This window comes from Pelophylax lessonae, assembly GCF_965119305.1.
Source record: "Pelophylax lessonae genome assembly, chromosome: 7".
Taxonomy (NCBI): domain Eukaryota; kingdom Metazoa; phylum Chordata; class Amphibia; order Anura; family Ranidae; genus Pelophylax; species Pelophylax lessonae.
In genome coordinates, this window is record NC_138774.1 from 221,791,233 (window position 1) to 221,807,701 (window position 16,469).

Genomic DNA, 16,469 nt, shown 5'->3' on the forward strand with positions numbered 1-16,469 from the left:
CTCCTAAAAAGAGCAAGAAAAAGAAACGTATAGAAATGCCTGTGGAGGAGACAGATCATACTGACCAACCAAGCTTGTTTGATGGTCACAGTTATTCCGATGAAGTGGCTGTTTCTGATGAAGTCCTCCATAGTAAATCTGTAAGAAAAAAGAAAAAGAGGCATAGATCCAGAAGCCTGGAAGAAGAGCTTTTAGAGGACGTTCATCAAACATCCTCAGAAGTCACGGTAAATTTAGATATTGATGTGGAAAATTCTGTAAGAAAAAAGAAAAAAAAACACAAATGTAATGAATTTTTGGAAGAAGAAAATTTGAGTCCTGATATCCAACAAACAATTAAACTGAGCAGTCAATGTCCAGTTGTCTCTAAGAAATCTAGGCAGAAGGGCAATGAAGTATCTGTGGAGGGGGCAGGGCATACTGGTCAACCAAACTTGTGTGATGGACATTGCGATGATGTGACTGTATCTGAAGAAGCACACCATAGTGAATCTGTAAGAAAAAAGAAAAAAAGGCATAGATCCTCGGAGATCAGAAGCTTGGAGGAAGAGGTTTTGGAAAACGTACAAGAAACATCCCCCCTAGTCACTGTAAATGAAGATACTAATGTGGAAAATTCTGTAAGCAAAAAGAAGAAAAGACACAAATATGAAATTTTGGAAAAGGAAAATTGGAGAGATCACATCCAACAAACTGTTGAACTAAGCAATCGGTGTCAGGCTGCTTCTAAGAAATCTAGGCGGAAGAGCAAGGAAGTGTCTGTGAAAGGGACAGATCATACTGGCCAACAAAGTATGAGTGACGGTCATTCTGATAAAGTGCCTGTCTCTGAGGAAGCCCTGCATAGCGAATCTACAAGAAAAAAGAGGCATAGAGCTACTAGAGTAGATAGTACATTCAATAATGAAAGAGAGCCCATAACAAATGGCTGCCTGACCCCAAACGCCAGAAACTCTGAAAAAGTGACTGTGACAGAAGACATGTCACTTAATGAAACAACAGATCTAGAAAGTTCTGAGCGAAAGAAAAAGAAAAAAAAAAAGAAGCATAGGACTAGGGAGGTTGATAGTCAGACAGAAAGTAGTATATGTAAATCTTTCAAAAGATATACCAGTCCAGAACTAAATGGGGAAGATGTTGCTGTGGCTGAGGGATCTGAAAATGGAGAGAGGGGCAAAAATTTAGATGCAACTGAGAACATCACAGAGGCTGAAAATGCAAGTACTCCAGCAAAGCCTAAAAAGTCTATAAAGCTTGAGATAGAAAACCAGGATCAAGATGTGACTGCAGAGTTGGAGGAATCGGACAAACATTTGATGGAAACTACTCTTGATGAAGAAACCAGTGTCCAGAGGGAAAATATAACTGTCAGGTAAGAGATTTATGTTTTACTTTTCCCATTCAGGGCTAATAGGTTACAGCTTTAGAGCCGGTTCACACTGAGGCGACACGACTCCTTACTACTTCGGGGGCAACTTGTGCAGTCCCGTGCACCACGACTTCGGAGCGACTTGCAGGGACTTCACATAATGGAAGTCTATGCAAGTCGCTCCGAGGTCGCCCCGAAGTACTACAGGACCCTTTTTCTAAGTTGGAGCGACTTGTGTCGCTCCTATTAGAACGGGTCCTGTAGCGGTCAATGGACCGCGAGGGAGCGCGACTTGTCAGGCTGACAAGTCACCTGACAATTCGCTCTAGTGTGAACCGACAGCTCAGACTCAGGTGAGTATTTAGGGGGCAGGGAGCTGCATGTAAATATTTTTTTTACTTTAATACAGATAATGCATTAGGGGTAAAATTGTTTTACCTTTACAGCCCCCTCAGCAGCATTTTCCTTCGCTCCGCTCAATCATAGGGAAACATAAAACTTTGTGAAAACTCTGAGTTTCTCTAGTAGGGGTTCAAGAGTGTGTACAATTAAAGTGGAACTAAACCCACTGATTCCATTGAATGATAATTGTTACAGTTAATTGGGTGCTTATGTTGGCTCTCAACCAATCTCTCAAGCCTTTGAATGGCTGGTGTCATAAGTGATCACATGTGCAGCACCATGGTAACTGCAGATCAAGCAGAGCCTAAGATGGCAGCTTCCCTGGTCTATAAGGGAAATAAGGAGAGTTCAAAGAGAAACTGCAGTTTGCTCAAATAATTTGTAATAAAAACTTATTTGCATTTCTGAAGCTTCCCTCCAACCACTTTGCATATTTTGATATAGACTGTGATTCTGTACTTGCCAAACATGCTGCAGAAATCTCTCTCCACAAAGTCTGGCTGCAGCCATTTTAACTATGGGCAGCTGAAGCCGCTGCCTGTTCACTTCCTGGATTTACACAGACACATGCGTGTACACACACACATATATATATATATATATATACACACACACACTTGCACCACTGCTTGCCTGCACATTTCTCCTCTCTTGATGAATACTCATGGATCTCTGCAGTCTTCTGTTATCTCCTCCCTCATCCTGCCCCCTCCAGCTCTGTAGCTCTCCTTAGCTCTCCTATGACTCATCGCACCTCTCTTGCTAGCAAACGCTCACAAGAGCTTACAAGTGTATTAAGCCGAAATGATCAAAAAGGCCCTGTAGTTCCCAGGCGGCGGAAAGGGGGGACAGTCCGGGAGCTGGAGGCATGAGATGAGAAGACATCCCAATGGGAAGCAGATGGGGGACAAAATGGAGCCAAAAGAAAAAATGGAAAGATGTCCTAGAATGTCCATGTATGCTGCTAGAAAAAAACGTATATGAATATATAGGGTTTAGGTTACCAATGATGTACAGGCATACCCCGTTTTAAGTACACTCGCAAGTACGGACACAGCCTGGTCAGCTTGGCATGGCACTACTCCCAGTTTTTAACATTAATTGTATGTTTGTAATATATTAAATATAAAGAGTACCACGTTCCTAAATTTAAACAATAAATAATGGGAAAGATATTCCCAAGTATACCGGCAGCTATAGCCTAAGGTGCAAAGGCATGAGCTTGGGCAAGGAAAGGACACAAAGAAGGGAGAAATGGGAAAAGTGGACCAAGATGGAAGAAAAGGAGACAAAAGGGAATGGAGGAGAATAGGAAAAAGAGAGAAGCGGGAAAAAGAAAAGGAGGGAAGGGGGGGAGGAGGAGAAAGGAAGGACAGGGGGAATGGGAATAAAAGACAGAAGAAAAAAGGGCGAAAATGTGAAGCAACAGAACAGTGAGAGCAATAATGGGAGGGCTGGTGGGACTTTGAAGGTACCAATTAGACCATAAGATAAGAATTACAATAAAATCATAGAATGTTTATTCATATTACATGTTAAAAACAAGATAAGTGTTACAAGAAGTATACATTATCTATCTGACATGGAAACAAACTAAATGTATAGAATCATGTATAGAGACACAAGGCAAAGGATTATACAAATATTTCGGTCCAATGAGGAACATCAAACCAATCCCAACATGTTTTGCGGGGATGGATAGTCCGCTTCTTCAGGGGAATAGAAATATATTAGATATGGATTGCCTTGATTAGCCTGTGCAATACAATAACAAAAATTAATACATGTGCATACATACATATAAAAAAAGAGAGTATATAGTGCATGCAAGTGTGGAGCGCCCATGTGCATCCAAAAAACAGCCACCGTGAACATGCTCATCACCGACCAGACATGGTGAGGGTGCCCCCCAGAGAGAACGTCTCTGTTCCTCATTGGACCGAAATATTTGTATAATCCTTTGCCTTGTGTCTCTATACATGATTCTATACATTTAGTTACTAAGGGCATTATTCAACTTTGGTCAAAACTGCAAAGCTTGTTCTTATCTACTGATGTTCCTTTTTTTTATAGGCAGTTTTTTTTTTTTGGGTAAAAGTGAACTATGTCTTCAAGAGGTTTTTCATTCTGTAAACAACAATTTTTAAAAGTATAAAATAGTATTTGTAGCTGCCGACTTAAAAAAAAAAAAAAACCACAGGAGGAGGAAAAGCGGAATTTCACCCTTTTGGGTGAAGTTCCGCTTTAAAGAGTTGAATTTAGTTCAGCGTTACATTTAAGGTGTGCCCTAACCTCCCTAGCGGTATTCCCGAGTGGGGCTCGGGGTTAATATAGTTTACAAAAAGCAGTAACCCTGAGCCACACTCGGGATTACCCCCGAATCAAACTTGCCTTCCCCTGCGATTCCCTCACCGTTCTTCAGCTATTCTCCTTCTGTCCTCCCGCTGTGTGCTCGGCCGATGCTGGAACCCACATTTTTTTTTCGTTTTGATGCAGAATGAGTAATTTGAAAATAATGAAAAATTTGATGAAACTACCCATTCTGCACCCAAACTAAAAAGAATTTGGGAAGTATATCAAATGATTATAAAGAATTTCCAACGAAGCTATGTGCCAGAAAGAGACATCAGAATCGTCGCTGTCACTTTCCGTACCTGATGACGAATTTTCGCACAAATCGCTATCGCTCAGTTCTTCAAGCAACTCGGTTTCGCTGTCGCTGTTTTCCAGTTCGTCTAAAAGCGCCTTTGCGCAAAAAGAACGCTTTTTGGACGCCATGGTCGTTCTCAATTTTCCAGGCACAAAGAACTGGAAAAGCGCAGGCAGGGCACTGGAAAAGTCTCCAGGTGCAATCCTGTGGTGAAATGGCATGATACAGTGTAATCCGTTAGGATCACAACTTTGTATCATGTCATTTGGTTTATTTAGATTTTTGAAATTGCTACCGGTTCCACCCCCAAGGGAACCGGAAGACAGGTGCCGGCATCGGCCGAGCACACAGCGGGAGGACAGCGGGGGATCGCAGGGGAAGGTGAACTTTATTCTGGGGTAATCCTGAGTGTGGCTCGGGGTTACTGCTTTTTATACTCTTTATACATTCTCGCCACATTCGAGAATACCACTAGGGAGGTTATTCTAATTTATGATTTCGTATTTCAAACTTTATCATACCCGGGATGTCTACTAGACTCTTGTTTGGACAGATTTAAGTGGGTTATTCTTAAGGATTACAGGCCTAAAATTTTAAACTTCTTTCCATGGAAAAGACTGTACTGCATTTAGCACAGAAATTCTGACATAATCAGACCTCCAGGGAGGTTAAAGTCAACTAAACCCTCCTATTCGTTTCAGCCAAGGTAGGTACCATCTTAGCCTCTGTTTTATCTGCACTTACATAAAAAATGACTGCGCTACTGTCATGGAGAACACCTGCTGGCACTACAATACAACAATATTGTCCAAAGCAAGAAAAGAGAAAAGCTTTAAACACGTGCAAAAAAAATGCATACATTAATCTGACATGTAAAGTTCTACATATAAACATACAGTGTCAAATATGTAAATGACTGTGCAAAGTGACAAATGTGCAAACGAGCAACCTCTATATGTCACAATAAAGGAGCAAAAATTTCATATGGAAAAGAGTAAAAGTCCTCAATAGCGTTTAATAAAATGTGTTCAAATAAAGAGTCCATATCCAAAAGGGGCATTCCGTGTTCAGAATGGAAGATTGGCAAAAGGTGCGACCATCCCCATCGGGTATACTAACAGAATTAACAGATTGAGTCGGTGGCCAAGAGAGGTCTCACTCAGCAGGACCCAGTCAATCAATCCGAGGTAGTGTGCAGAGATTCGACCCAGCCACCCCGCACCTTTTTAATTTCATGGGCACTCCTCTGTTCAAGTAAGTTGCTTTATACAATGGAAGAACCCTTGTTAACCAGCGCCTTCCCCGATTTCACTTTAGGAGCAGCTGTTTTTTTTCCACGACCATATTATCAACTTTCTGTCATAAAATAAAAGAAGGGTTAGCAGGGTATGCATCGCCCTAGTGGGAGCTACCTCATCAACCGGGCTCAGCAGGCAGAATCTTATGGACAGGCTAAGTGCAATGCTAGTGACTGACTGTATGCAGTCCATGACACAACCCCAATAAATTCTGATGTCGGGACACTCCCAAAATATATGTATGAAATCTGCTCTGTTGGAGCATCTCCAACACGCGGTCGATAGCATTCTAAAAATTTTCCCCAACTTAGGAGTCAAATATATGCAGTGTAAAAATGTATAGTGTATATCACTCTGTTTAACGCATCTATATAAAATAGGAGTTTCACTTTTTGAATTGCTGAAATTTTTTGATATTCTAATTTTGAGATGCACCTGTATATATGGGTTTATTATCAATTTAATGACAAATTTGTCCTTTCTGGGAGTGTCTGTAAATAGAGCGTTCTCTTCAGACTGCTGTCCGACTCCTAAGTTTTTGACCTTCTGGCTCGTGAATTCTGTGCTGGCCTGTCCACCTGTTGTGGAACAATGAGCTCTGTTTTAATCACAACTTTAGCAACCTTTTGATGGCAACACTTTTGTTTTTAAAGGCCTAAACGATGTAGACGGTTGACCAATGCACTCCACTCTTTACCTGAAAGAGACGTTGCTCTGCTTGAGGAGTATTTCCCCAGGATAAGATCTATGGCAGCGAGGACTGTTGAAGACTTAATTGGCTGTGAACTGCAGAGAATCAAGAAAGCCAAAGAACAAGGTATGTTCATGCAGAAACACGGCAACATGGCTTAAAGTGATTATAAACTCTCACCTTGTAAAACAGCCCATTCAGTTTAAAATGGTGATTAACGGCAAAACATTTGTGTATAGAAAAAAAAGGGGGGGGGGAAATAGGTATTTTTTAATAATTGACAGCATTCCCTGTGTTCTCAGCTTCATAGGTGCTGGGGGGGGCAGCAGCACACTTATCTTCCCTGGCTGTAAAAGGGTGGGGGGGGCATGTCAGGACAAGGCTGATCATTGGAGGAGAGCAGGCTGAGTTCCCAGCACAGCTAGAGAACTGACCACGATGTGTTCTCCTGCTTAGAGTGTTCAGTTTTTAATAGGAAAGCAGAGGGACTGGCAGGAACACCAGGGATTTCACACAAAGGAAGCAATACAAAGAGAACAGGATACCTTTTCATACAAATACATAGTATAGCAGGCACATATCAGGAATAGAGATGGGCTCTTAAGTAATCAGGATCCTAGTCCCAACTCACCTGCCTGATCCCGCCAGGAAGCCGACACCGCTAATCACAGGCAGTGAAAAATGTCCGGCCTGTGCAGCTGCGAACTGGGACATGTCTCAATGCCTGTGATTAGCGGTCTGCAGTCTCGGCTTCCTGGCGAGATCGAGCAGGTGGGTTAGGACTATGATCCCGAACACACCAGAGCCCATCTCTAATCGGAAATATGAAATGTTGGGGTAACATTCTTTAATAAACAGTTGGAGTCTTTGATGCATTAAAAAAAATATGCCTAGGCATTAACCGAATTCCCGCCCCCCCCCCCCCCCCAATCTAGATCATGCCCCAGCATTCATTTTTCTTTCCCTCTATCTTGTTTCCTGTAGAGAGAAACTTATTGTATTACTCCCTATGAAATCATGACCACACTTTGTCAAATTCTTGCAGGGGTAGCTGTTTGCAGGTCAGTTCCACTTGATGTAGACATGCCCCTAGAACCGTCTCTTCCAAAAGTCCTTTCCCTACACAGTGAGGGAGATTTACTAAAACTGGAGCACTCAGAACCTGGCGTAGCTGTGCATGGTAGCCAGTCAGCTTCTAATCTCAGCTTGTTTAATTAAAGCAGAGCTCCACCCAAAAGGGGAGGCTTCGGTTGTTTGCTTCCCCCCTTTGCTGCCACATTTGGCACCTTTTGGGGGAGTGGGTACATGTCCCCATTTCTGGGCCTCCCTCCCTCCTGCCACCGGGCTATTTGCAAAGCAAGGAATGGTGGCGGCAGCACCCGAGAGCCGATTGAAAGATGGACTGGAGTGCTGACACTGCGGGATCCCTGGGCAGGGACGTATCCTAATATTAAAAATCAGCAGCTACAGTATTTGTAGCTGCTGACTTTTAATTTTTTGGTGGGGGAGCTAGAGCTCCGCTTTAAGCTTTAGCAATAAAACCTGGAAGCTGATTGATTTCAATGCAGACGTGAGTCGGATTTAGCACTCTCCAGCTTTAGTAAATAAACCCCACCATGTGGTGGGGCTATTGGAAGTCAAACCAGCAGCAATGTTTTTTTGGGGAAGATGTTAATATATGCATATAGACTGGGATTAAGAGGGGTGGGGGTTGGAGGAGTTATAGGTGGAGTTCTGTAGTCAGTAGGCATGGCTGTCAGGGATTTCAATGTGGAAAAGACATTGCGTTAGCCCAAGTAGCAAGTTCTGAGTATATTTGATTTTTGATGGATCAAAAAGTATAGTTCTGTGCTTGCAGCATTTATTAAGAAAACCTGGGAAAATGTTCATTTTTATTTTGCCCGTACGTACATGTTAAAGGTACCTGGTCTGCATACCCTTAAAATATAAGCCTGACACTTCTGGCAGTGTGGCTGACACAACGCTACTGCTTGACTCCTCCCTTGCTCCCCCAGCTTTTACAACATATTCTTCCAACAGTGTGTTTTTTTTTTTTTCTTATTAACGCTTGTGTTGTAGAAGAAGGGGTGGGGTGGACAGTACTACTTGTACCAGACACACACAGGAATCCGAAATTGCTCAAAGTGTCCAAATCCTGTAAAACACATAATGTTTACAAAATGTTAGAGAAGGGAAATCAATGTCAGTAGTAAGGACCTTCTAAAATTAGTATAGATTCCGCGCCAGGATATCTATGGAATGTAGAGGCTGCTGCCTACCTTAAATGCCACAAGGGGTAAAATAATATGAAAAAGGAAAGGTATGGTGGCGCTGCCTAAAGGTAAAATATCACATGTGCAAAGCAAGAAATCTTATGTTCAAAAATATCTGGTAATGTAACATGTGAATAAAGCGTCAAATGTGCTCAGGTGTGACCGTACAAAAAATGTAAAGTGCAAGGTGCAAAAAAGTACGATAAAGCCTAATTATAGTATCTAATAAATGTAAAATACAATGCTAAAAATTAAAACCGATCATGACTTGATGTCGTCATCAAAGAAATACATTTAAAAAAAAAAAAAAATATATATATATATATATATATATATATATATATATATATATATATATATATATATATATATATGCAAGTCAATAAAAATTAATAAAAAATGATATCATCCAATAGTCCCAATACTTGTGCAAAAAATAGTTTGTATATCTGATAGTGTGAAGATCACTCTGTGCAATCATGCTCCCCCAACTGGATCGCACTCACCAGATTGAGGTACCCCTACAGGGGTAACAGGTATGTAGCCAGCAAGGTAGAGTTGGACTCCCCCCACCACTCTGGTACCGACAAGCACAGATAGACGTTTATTGTAAGGTAGTTCCAATGTTAGTGTAAGTGGTGGATATTCCTGATCTCTGTAGAAGTCCTCTTGCTTTGCAGTAGATCAGATATATATAGATATATGTGTGTGTGTGTGTGTGTGTATGTAGTGTATAATACTTTTCTCTTATGACATCAATTCATGAACTGTTTTAATAATTTTTAGCATTGTATTTTGCATTTATCAGATGCTATAATTAGGCTTTATCGTACCTATTTGTACTATATTTATATTTACATTTTTTGTACGGTCACACCTGAGCACATCTGACACTTTATTCACATGTAAGGTTACCAGATATTTTTGCACATAGGATTTTTTGCGTTGCTCATGTAATATTTTCTCTTGACAGATGTAGTCCTCCTTGATTAATATCAACTCGGGTTATACTGCCCTCTACAGGAGTAGGACTAGACAGGAAAGAAAACGTTCTGGCCACACCTTAGGGGCAGTCCCAGAGGGTATATCCTCTCTCTCTCTCTCTGCTACAGCAAATCAGTTTTTTTTCTGTCTAGTTAGGAGTAAGGACCTAGATGCCTTGCTAGGATCTTCGGTCCTGGCAGGATTTTTTTTTAGAAAGATTTTTTTTTTTTTAGACAGCTTTTTTTCTCCAGTGTTCCTGTGAGATCTTCAAGCAAGCACGCTGGAACTGGGCGACGGGCTGGATGTTGAGATCCAGTGGTCACCCCAGTTCAGCCTACGAGCGCGTGCAGGCCATAGCTCCGCGCTGGGTCGGCCGCGACATAGTCCCACTGGACGGGGACTGACCCTGCGAGTTAAACGTCTCGCCTGGACGCCAATGACCAACAGAGTCACGGCGTCCGTATTGGTCGACAGCCCCCCCCACCCCGGTGGAGAGGGGTTCTGTCAGGAGTTGGCGCCTGCCTGGTTCCGGTATGCTGAGTAGAATGTTCCCCCTCTCCCCCTGTCGGGTTTTGTGGTGGACGCGGGCCCCTCTCTGGGATGGTAGGATGGGTCTCCCCTCTATCCTATAACAGGTCACAGATCCCCCAATTTGAGTGTGATTTTTTTGTGAATAGAAACCAGGAGGCTTGGTTTGGGAGCTGACTATCTAAAGTCATTGTAAGACTGTAAGGGTGACTGAAGTCAGTGGCAGTACTAAAAGGCATTACTATTGAAGTAAAAGGTATCCTACCTGTCAGAGTGTATACACAGGCCGATGCCTATGCCTGAGTTACTGCAGTCCAGATCGCCATTCCTCCAGCAACCGGTCACTTCCACGGGCTGCACGGCATGCATGCGGCCCGCCAGGGTCCTGTACCGCTGGCCAGGCTTATCGCCATTCATGGTGAAGTTTGTGGGGCCGAGGCACTCCCGCAGGCCGCCAGGCCGAATACATACATCCCGCAGGCCGCTGCTAGCCGCCGCTATCCTACACAGGCCGTCGCCATTGTCTTGCAGATCGCACGAGGCCGCCATATTGGCGTAGCCTCGTGTCTCCAGCATGGGGGCGGCCATGTTTGAGGTGACCAAACACCTCGAGGAGCTATGGGGAGGCGCCGGAAGGCGTGTAAAGGGGCGGAGCCGCCTCCTTTTACCCGGGGAAGCAAGCAAAGACTTCCTGTCTGTAATAGACAGTGCTGGAACAGGTTGTATTGAAACTTCTGAGCATCAAGTGGTGAGCCTTGGGGTCTCTCTCTCTCTGTCTGTAGGGGTCCTAAAGCAGGTAACACTGAGGGGCGCTGTGGCGCTGGGGGTCTAAAGAAAAAAAAAAAAATTTTATTTTTTTTTGCAAATTATTTTTTTCCGGCAAGTGTCTGGAATAATCATGGACCCTGCCACACAGGTACCCCCACCTGATCCCCTCGAGGTGGCCGCAGGACCCTGCAGTTAACAGAATATTGATGCATTTACAGCAGTTTTGGAGTCTTTGGTATCCCGGGTGGAGATGGCCTGTCAGGGACGGGGTCAAGAAAGCGACCCCCGCCTACCCCTATTTCATCTGATACTTCAGATTCAGATTCTGAGATGGTCATTGCAGCTGCAGGTCCCTCTGCAGGGGCTGTTGGTCTCAGGTAAAGTTCCCTCAGACAGTGAGGAGGACGTTCCTGCCTCCGCCATAGCACAAGAAGAAGCATTGGTGGACGCACTAGTTGTGTCGGTCCGGGAAACCTTAAGACTTGAGGTTTTACCGGCAGAAGTAACCGAGATGGAAATTAGCTTTGGTACTAGTAAACCTACCAAGACAGCGAAGGTTTTTCCCTTACCCAAATGTTTTGGTAATAAAATTAAAGAGGAATGGGATCATCCAAAACGTACCTTACTGTTTCCAAGCGCATTGCTAGACGCTATCCGTTTGAGGAATCCCTCATTAAGAAATGGACGGTACCACCAGTGGTGGATCCACCTATTTCCAGACTGAATAAAGCTACTGTTATCCCGTTGGAGGACGCTCTGTCCTTTAAGGATCCGGTGGATCGGCAAATGGAAGCGGAGTCCCGCACTATTTTTTCCCTGATAGGGTCAGCCTTTAGACCAGTGATTGTCATTGGTTTAGTTTCACAAACATTAACGGAATGGGCAAAATTGTTACGCCATGACCTAAATGGGAAAGGTATCCCCCAGGCAGCATCTGATTTGATGGAACAAATTATACAAGGACTGCAGTTCGTCTGTGACGCAGCCCTGGATGCCACCCCCTTGTTAGGTCATGCATCGATGTCAGCGGTAGTCCTCAGACGTGTACTGTGGTTAAAATGCTGGTCGGCGGATCTAGGTTCCAAAAAAGCCTTGGCGAATCTCCCCTTTCAGGGGAATCGCCTATTTGGGGCCACCCTAGATGAAATCATTAAGGATGTCACTGGGGGCAAGAGCACTTTTTTGCCGCAGGCTGCTAAAGCTAAAGGACCTCGTAACAAGCGTGGACCTTTCTTTGCCGCTCATAAAGGGTTCGTTCGCTCCGCTGGGGCGAGCGGGAAAGGCAAAGCCCCTCTAGGAGGGTTCAAGAGGCGCAGGTCGGGCAAACAAAAGGCCGACTCAGCCAAACCTGAAGTTAAGGCTAATACAGCCTGAAGGTGCGCCCCCACCTGGCTTAGGGGTGGGGGGACGTCTTCACCGGTGTTCAGATCTAGGGCTTTCCTGAATCCCGGACTAAGGGGTTCAGGAGATCATACGATCAGGATACAAGATCGAGTGTCGATCACTGCTACCGGTGCGATTCTTCCCTTCCAACATTTAGGTGCTACAGGGAGCGGTAGTTCCCGTTCCCTGAACAGATAATTTTCTTTACCTTTTCCAAAGATCATTCTCAGTTCCCTCCAGGAATCGGATCCGGTTGAGCAAGTGGACAAAGGAGCCTCTAGTCTGGTGACTTCCGTCTCTAATGCTCAACCAGGAGAAATCATCACTCCTGATAGGAATCAAGTTTCTGATAAATGTGTGGGAACAGAGAGCGATCAGACTTTGTCGGATTGCCTGGACCAAGCAGCTCTAGGGCAGCCTGGTTCGGATCCAGTCAGACAATATCAGGGTGATGACTTAGGTCGATCACCAAGGATTTCACCATCTGTGTCTTCATTAGAGCATCCCGGAGGTGGATCTGTTGGCATATCGGCTCAACAGGAAGGCGCGGAGGTTGGTAACGCGCGCCCGCGATCCTCTAGCGGACGCAGCAGACGCGCTGAACGGCCTGTAAAGGCAGTGTCAGCTACTATATGTCTTCCCTCCTCTCAGATTGCTGCTGAGATTTCTCCGCAGGATAGAGATGGAGGGAACTCCAGTTATCCTGGAAATTCTAGGCTAGCCTCGTCAAGCCGGTCAGGCCGACTTGGACATGCTAGTCGCGAACGCTCCTTGGAGACTTCCTCTCAGGGAGGATCTGCGGTCTCAAGGACCGATCTTCCATCGTGCTTTACAGTCGCTGGTTTTAATGGCCTGGCCATTGAGACCCAGGTACTGAAGGGCAGAGGGTTGTCAGCTTCAGTTATTCCTACTCTAATTAAAGCAAGGAAAGCGACTTCCAGCAAAGTCTATTATCGCACATGGAAGACTTATATCGCGTGGTGTGAATCTTTGGGATTTCCCCCACGTACCTATTCGGTGATCCGAATCTTGGCTTTTCTGCAAAAGGGGGTTGAGCAGAAACTATCCTTGAGCACTATCAAGGGTCAGGTTTCAGCATTAGCAATCTTCTTTCAGAAGCCTTTGGCTACTCATTCCTTGGTGCGGAATTTCATCCAGGGGGTGCGGCACTTGGCTCCGCCAGTCCGCGCGCCCTTACCGCCCTGGGATCTTAATTTGGTTTTGTCGGTTCTGCAGAAACCTCCCTTTGAAAATATCAGGGAGATTTCCTTGCTTACATTATCCCAGAAGGTGGCCTTCTTGGTGGCTATCACTTCTGCACGCAGGGTGTCAGAACTGGCTGCATTATCATGCCATTCCCCATATCTAGTGGTTCATAGGGATAAGGTAGTTCTTCATCTGAAGCCATCCTTTCTTCCTAAGGTGGTTTCAGATTTTCATCTGACTGAAGATATTGTGCTACCTTCCTTGTGTCCTAAGCCCAATCATCCTCAGGCATATGCGTTGCATTCCTTGGATGTGGTTCGGGCAATCAGGGTATACCTGAAGACTACGGAATCGTTCCGTAAGACGGATTCACTTTTTGTGATCACGGATGGCCCCAGAAAGGGGTTGTCTGCATCTGCCGCGACTATCTCCAAATGGATTAGACAGACTGTGGTACAGGCTTATTCTATTAAGGGTCGGAATCCTCCGTTCCCTGTTAAGGCGCACTCCACTCGAGCGCTCAGTACTTCCTGGGCCTACCGCCATCAGGCGTCAGTGGTCCAGGTGTGCAAGGCGGCCACCTGGTCGTCGGTGCATACCTTTACAAAATTTTATAAAGTTGATGTGATGGCATCGGCGGATGCCTCATTTGGCCGCAAGGTTTTGCAGGCCGCAATTTGAGGAGACCGGTGGTCTACCTCGAGGGTTTTTTTCCGTTGGAATTTCAGTCGAGTCTCCTCCTTTGATGAGCCTTTAAAACTTCTAGTTGGCACCGGTTGGGACTTCTAGATTGGATTTTGATTTCCATTTTCCCACCCCTCATTTGTGGTACTGCTTTGGGACGTCCCGAGTTGATATTAATCAAGGAGGACTACGTCTGTCAATGAGCGACAGAGAAAAATGGATTTTTGTAAAATCTTACCGTAAAATCCTTTTCTCTTAAGCTCATTGACAGACGTAGTACCTGCCCCTCTGTTTTTGAGTTGGGTTGGGTTAAATTCTCTAAACACTGCTTTGTGACATAACTGATTTGCTGTAGCAGAGAGAGAGAGGATATACCCTCTGGGACTGCCCCTAAGGTGTGGCCAGAACGTTTTCTTTCCTGTCTAGTCCTACTCCTGTAGAGGGCAGTATAACCCGAGTTGATATTAATCAAGGAGGACTACGTCTGTCAATGAGCTTAAGAGAAAAGGATTTTACGGTAAGATTTTACAAAAATCCATTTTTACCCTTAGGCAGCACCACCATACCTTTCCTTTTTCACAGTAACGACCTTCTGTTTTAAGGATTCAAGTGACACTAAACTCTGATTTAAGGCAGAGCTCCGGGCCAAAGCTTTTTTTCATAGTTTTAAATGCTTCCCTACCTTTTGTTGAATATGTAGTCCGTCTTCTGACTGCCTCTGTAGTTTTTGAGAAACAGCTAATGCATTTTTTAAATAATGGGGGTTGATTCCCTGTGGTTACCTGTAAGGCCTTGTATTCCTTGCATTCCACTGGTCTTGTCACAACTTCTCCTTTATTTTAGTTCAGCCAGCACTTCCTGCTGGCTGCAGTGGGTTGACCAGCAAGTCTGAACCTCCCACAGAGGCAGTGCGCCCCCTCCTATCACAAGCCGAGTTGGAACTGACAAGTTCCCTCAAACCATTTAACCCCATACATGCTCGGCAACCACACAGGCAGCCAGGGGGTAGAGATCTCACTAGTGACATTTTAAAGAGTATGGGAATCAGGTTTTTTGTAGAATCATACTTAGGGGTTGACACCCTGTGGTGGGTGGGTGGCTGGCACCCTGTGGTGGGTGGGTGGCTGGCAGGCACCCTGTGGTGGGTGGGTGGCTGGCAGGCACCCTGTGGTGGGTGGGTGGCTGGCAGGCACCCTGTGGTGGGTGGGTGGCTGGCAGGCACCCTGTGGTGGGTGGGTGGCTGGCAGGCACCCTGTGGTGGGTGGGTGGCTGGCTGGCACCCTGTGGTGGGTGGCTGGCTGGCACCCTGTGGTGGGTGGCTGGCTGGCACCCTGTGGTGGGTGGCTGGCTGGCACCCTGTGGTGGGTGACTGGCTGGCTGGCACCCTGTAGTGGGTGGCTGGCTGACTGGCACCCTGTGGTGGGGTGGCTTTCTTGCATCCTGTGGGCGGCTGGCTGGCTCGGGTCCTGTGGGCGGCTGGCTGGCTCGGGTCCTGTGGGCGGCTGGCTGTCTGGCACCCTGTCTGTGGGTGGGTGGTTGGCTGGCTCGCTGGTACAGTGCCTGTGGCTGGCTGGCTAAGGGCCTGTGGATGAGGGTGGCTGGCTGACACCGGGCTGTTGTGGGTGGGTGTCTGGCTGTGATACACTCCTGCGAGACTAGTCCCGATTCCAGACGAGGCTGTCCAAGGCGAGGGAGGCAGCCTAAGAAGGCAGAATTACGTCACGAAAATCAATATCAAATCAATATAAAACTGGCAATATCGCCCAGTTCCGGGGCCGATACCGATATATGGGGGAAAGTGCATATCGGCCTTGCCGATAATATGTCTATCCCTAGCATTGACTTTGCTGATCATCCCAGACACACAGAGGAGAGATAATAAAGTTTTATGGTCTTTCTGTATAAGCAGAACAGAATGGGGGAAGGAGCTGAGCAGCTGTACAGACTTATCCCCTAATCCCCTATAGCTGCTGGGGAGTGAGACGAGCCTGTGGCTAATAGTTAAACCCCTAAATTGCCAGACAGGTAAATTAGTTGGTGCTTTTAGGGCTCTTTCACACGGCTGCTCCGTATGTCTGTATATCACCCCATCCGTTTGCGGGTGATATACGGACATAATGCTTGTCAACGGAATTGCGGATGCCAGCGGATGACCATCCGCTGACATCCGATTTGTGTCCTTTCAGTTCTGTTCCATTTTTTGGAACGGAACAGAACCCTATTTTTCTTCCGT

The 16,469-nt window shown here is 45.4% G+C and overlaps 1 protein-coding gene across 1 annotated transcript in view; it reads left to right on the forward strand.

Moving 5' to 3' along the window:
* Positions 1-35: 35 nt before the first annotated feature.
* Positions 36-16,469, forward strand: part of TTF1 (transcription termination factor 1) — a gene marked incomplete at its 5' end in the record, with an annotated part of 90,832 nt that continues 74,398 nt past the window's right edge. The window contains 2 exons of the mRNA XM_082264225.1: positions 36-1,372; positions 6,388-6,536. Of these exons, the coding sequence (XP_082120351.1) occupies positions 36-1,372; positions 6,388-6,536 (1,486 nt within the window). The remainder of the gene's footprint in view (positions 1,373-6,387; positions 6,537-16,469) is intronic.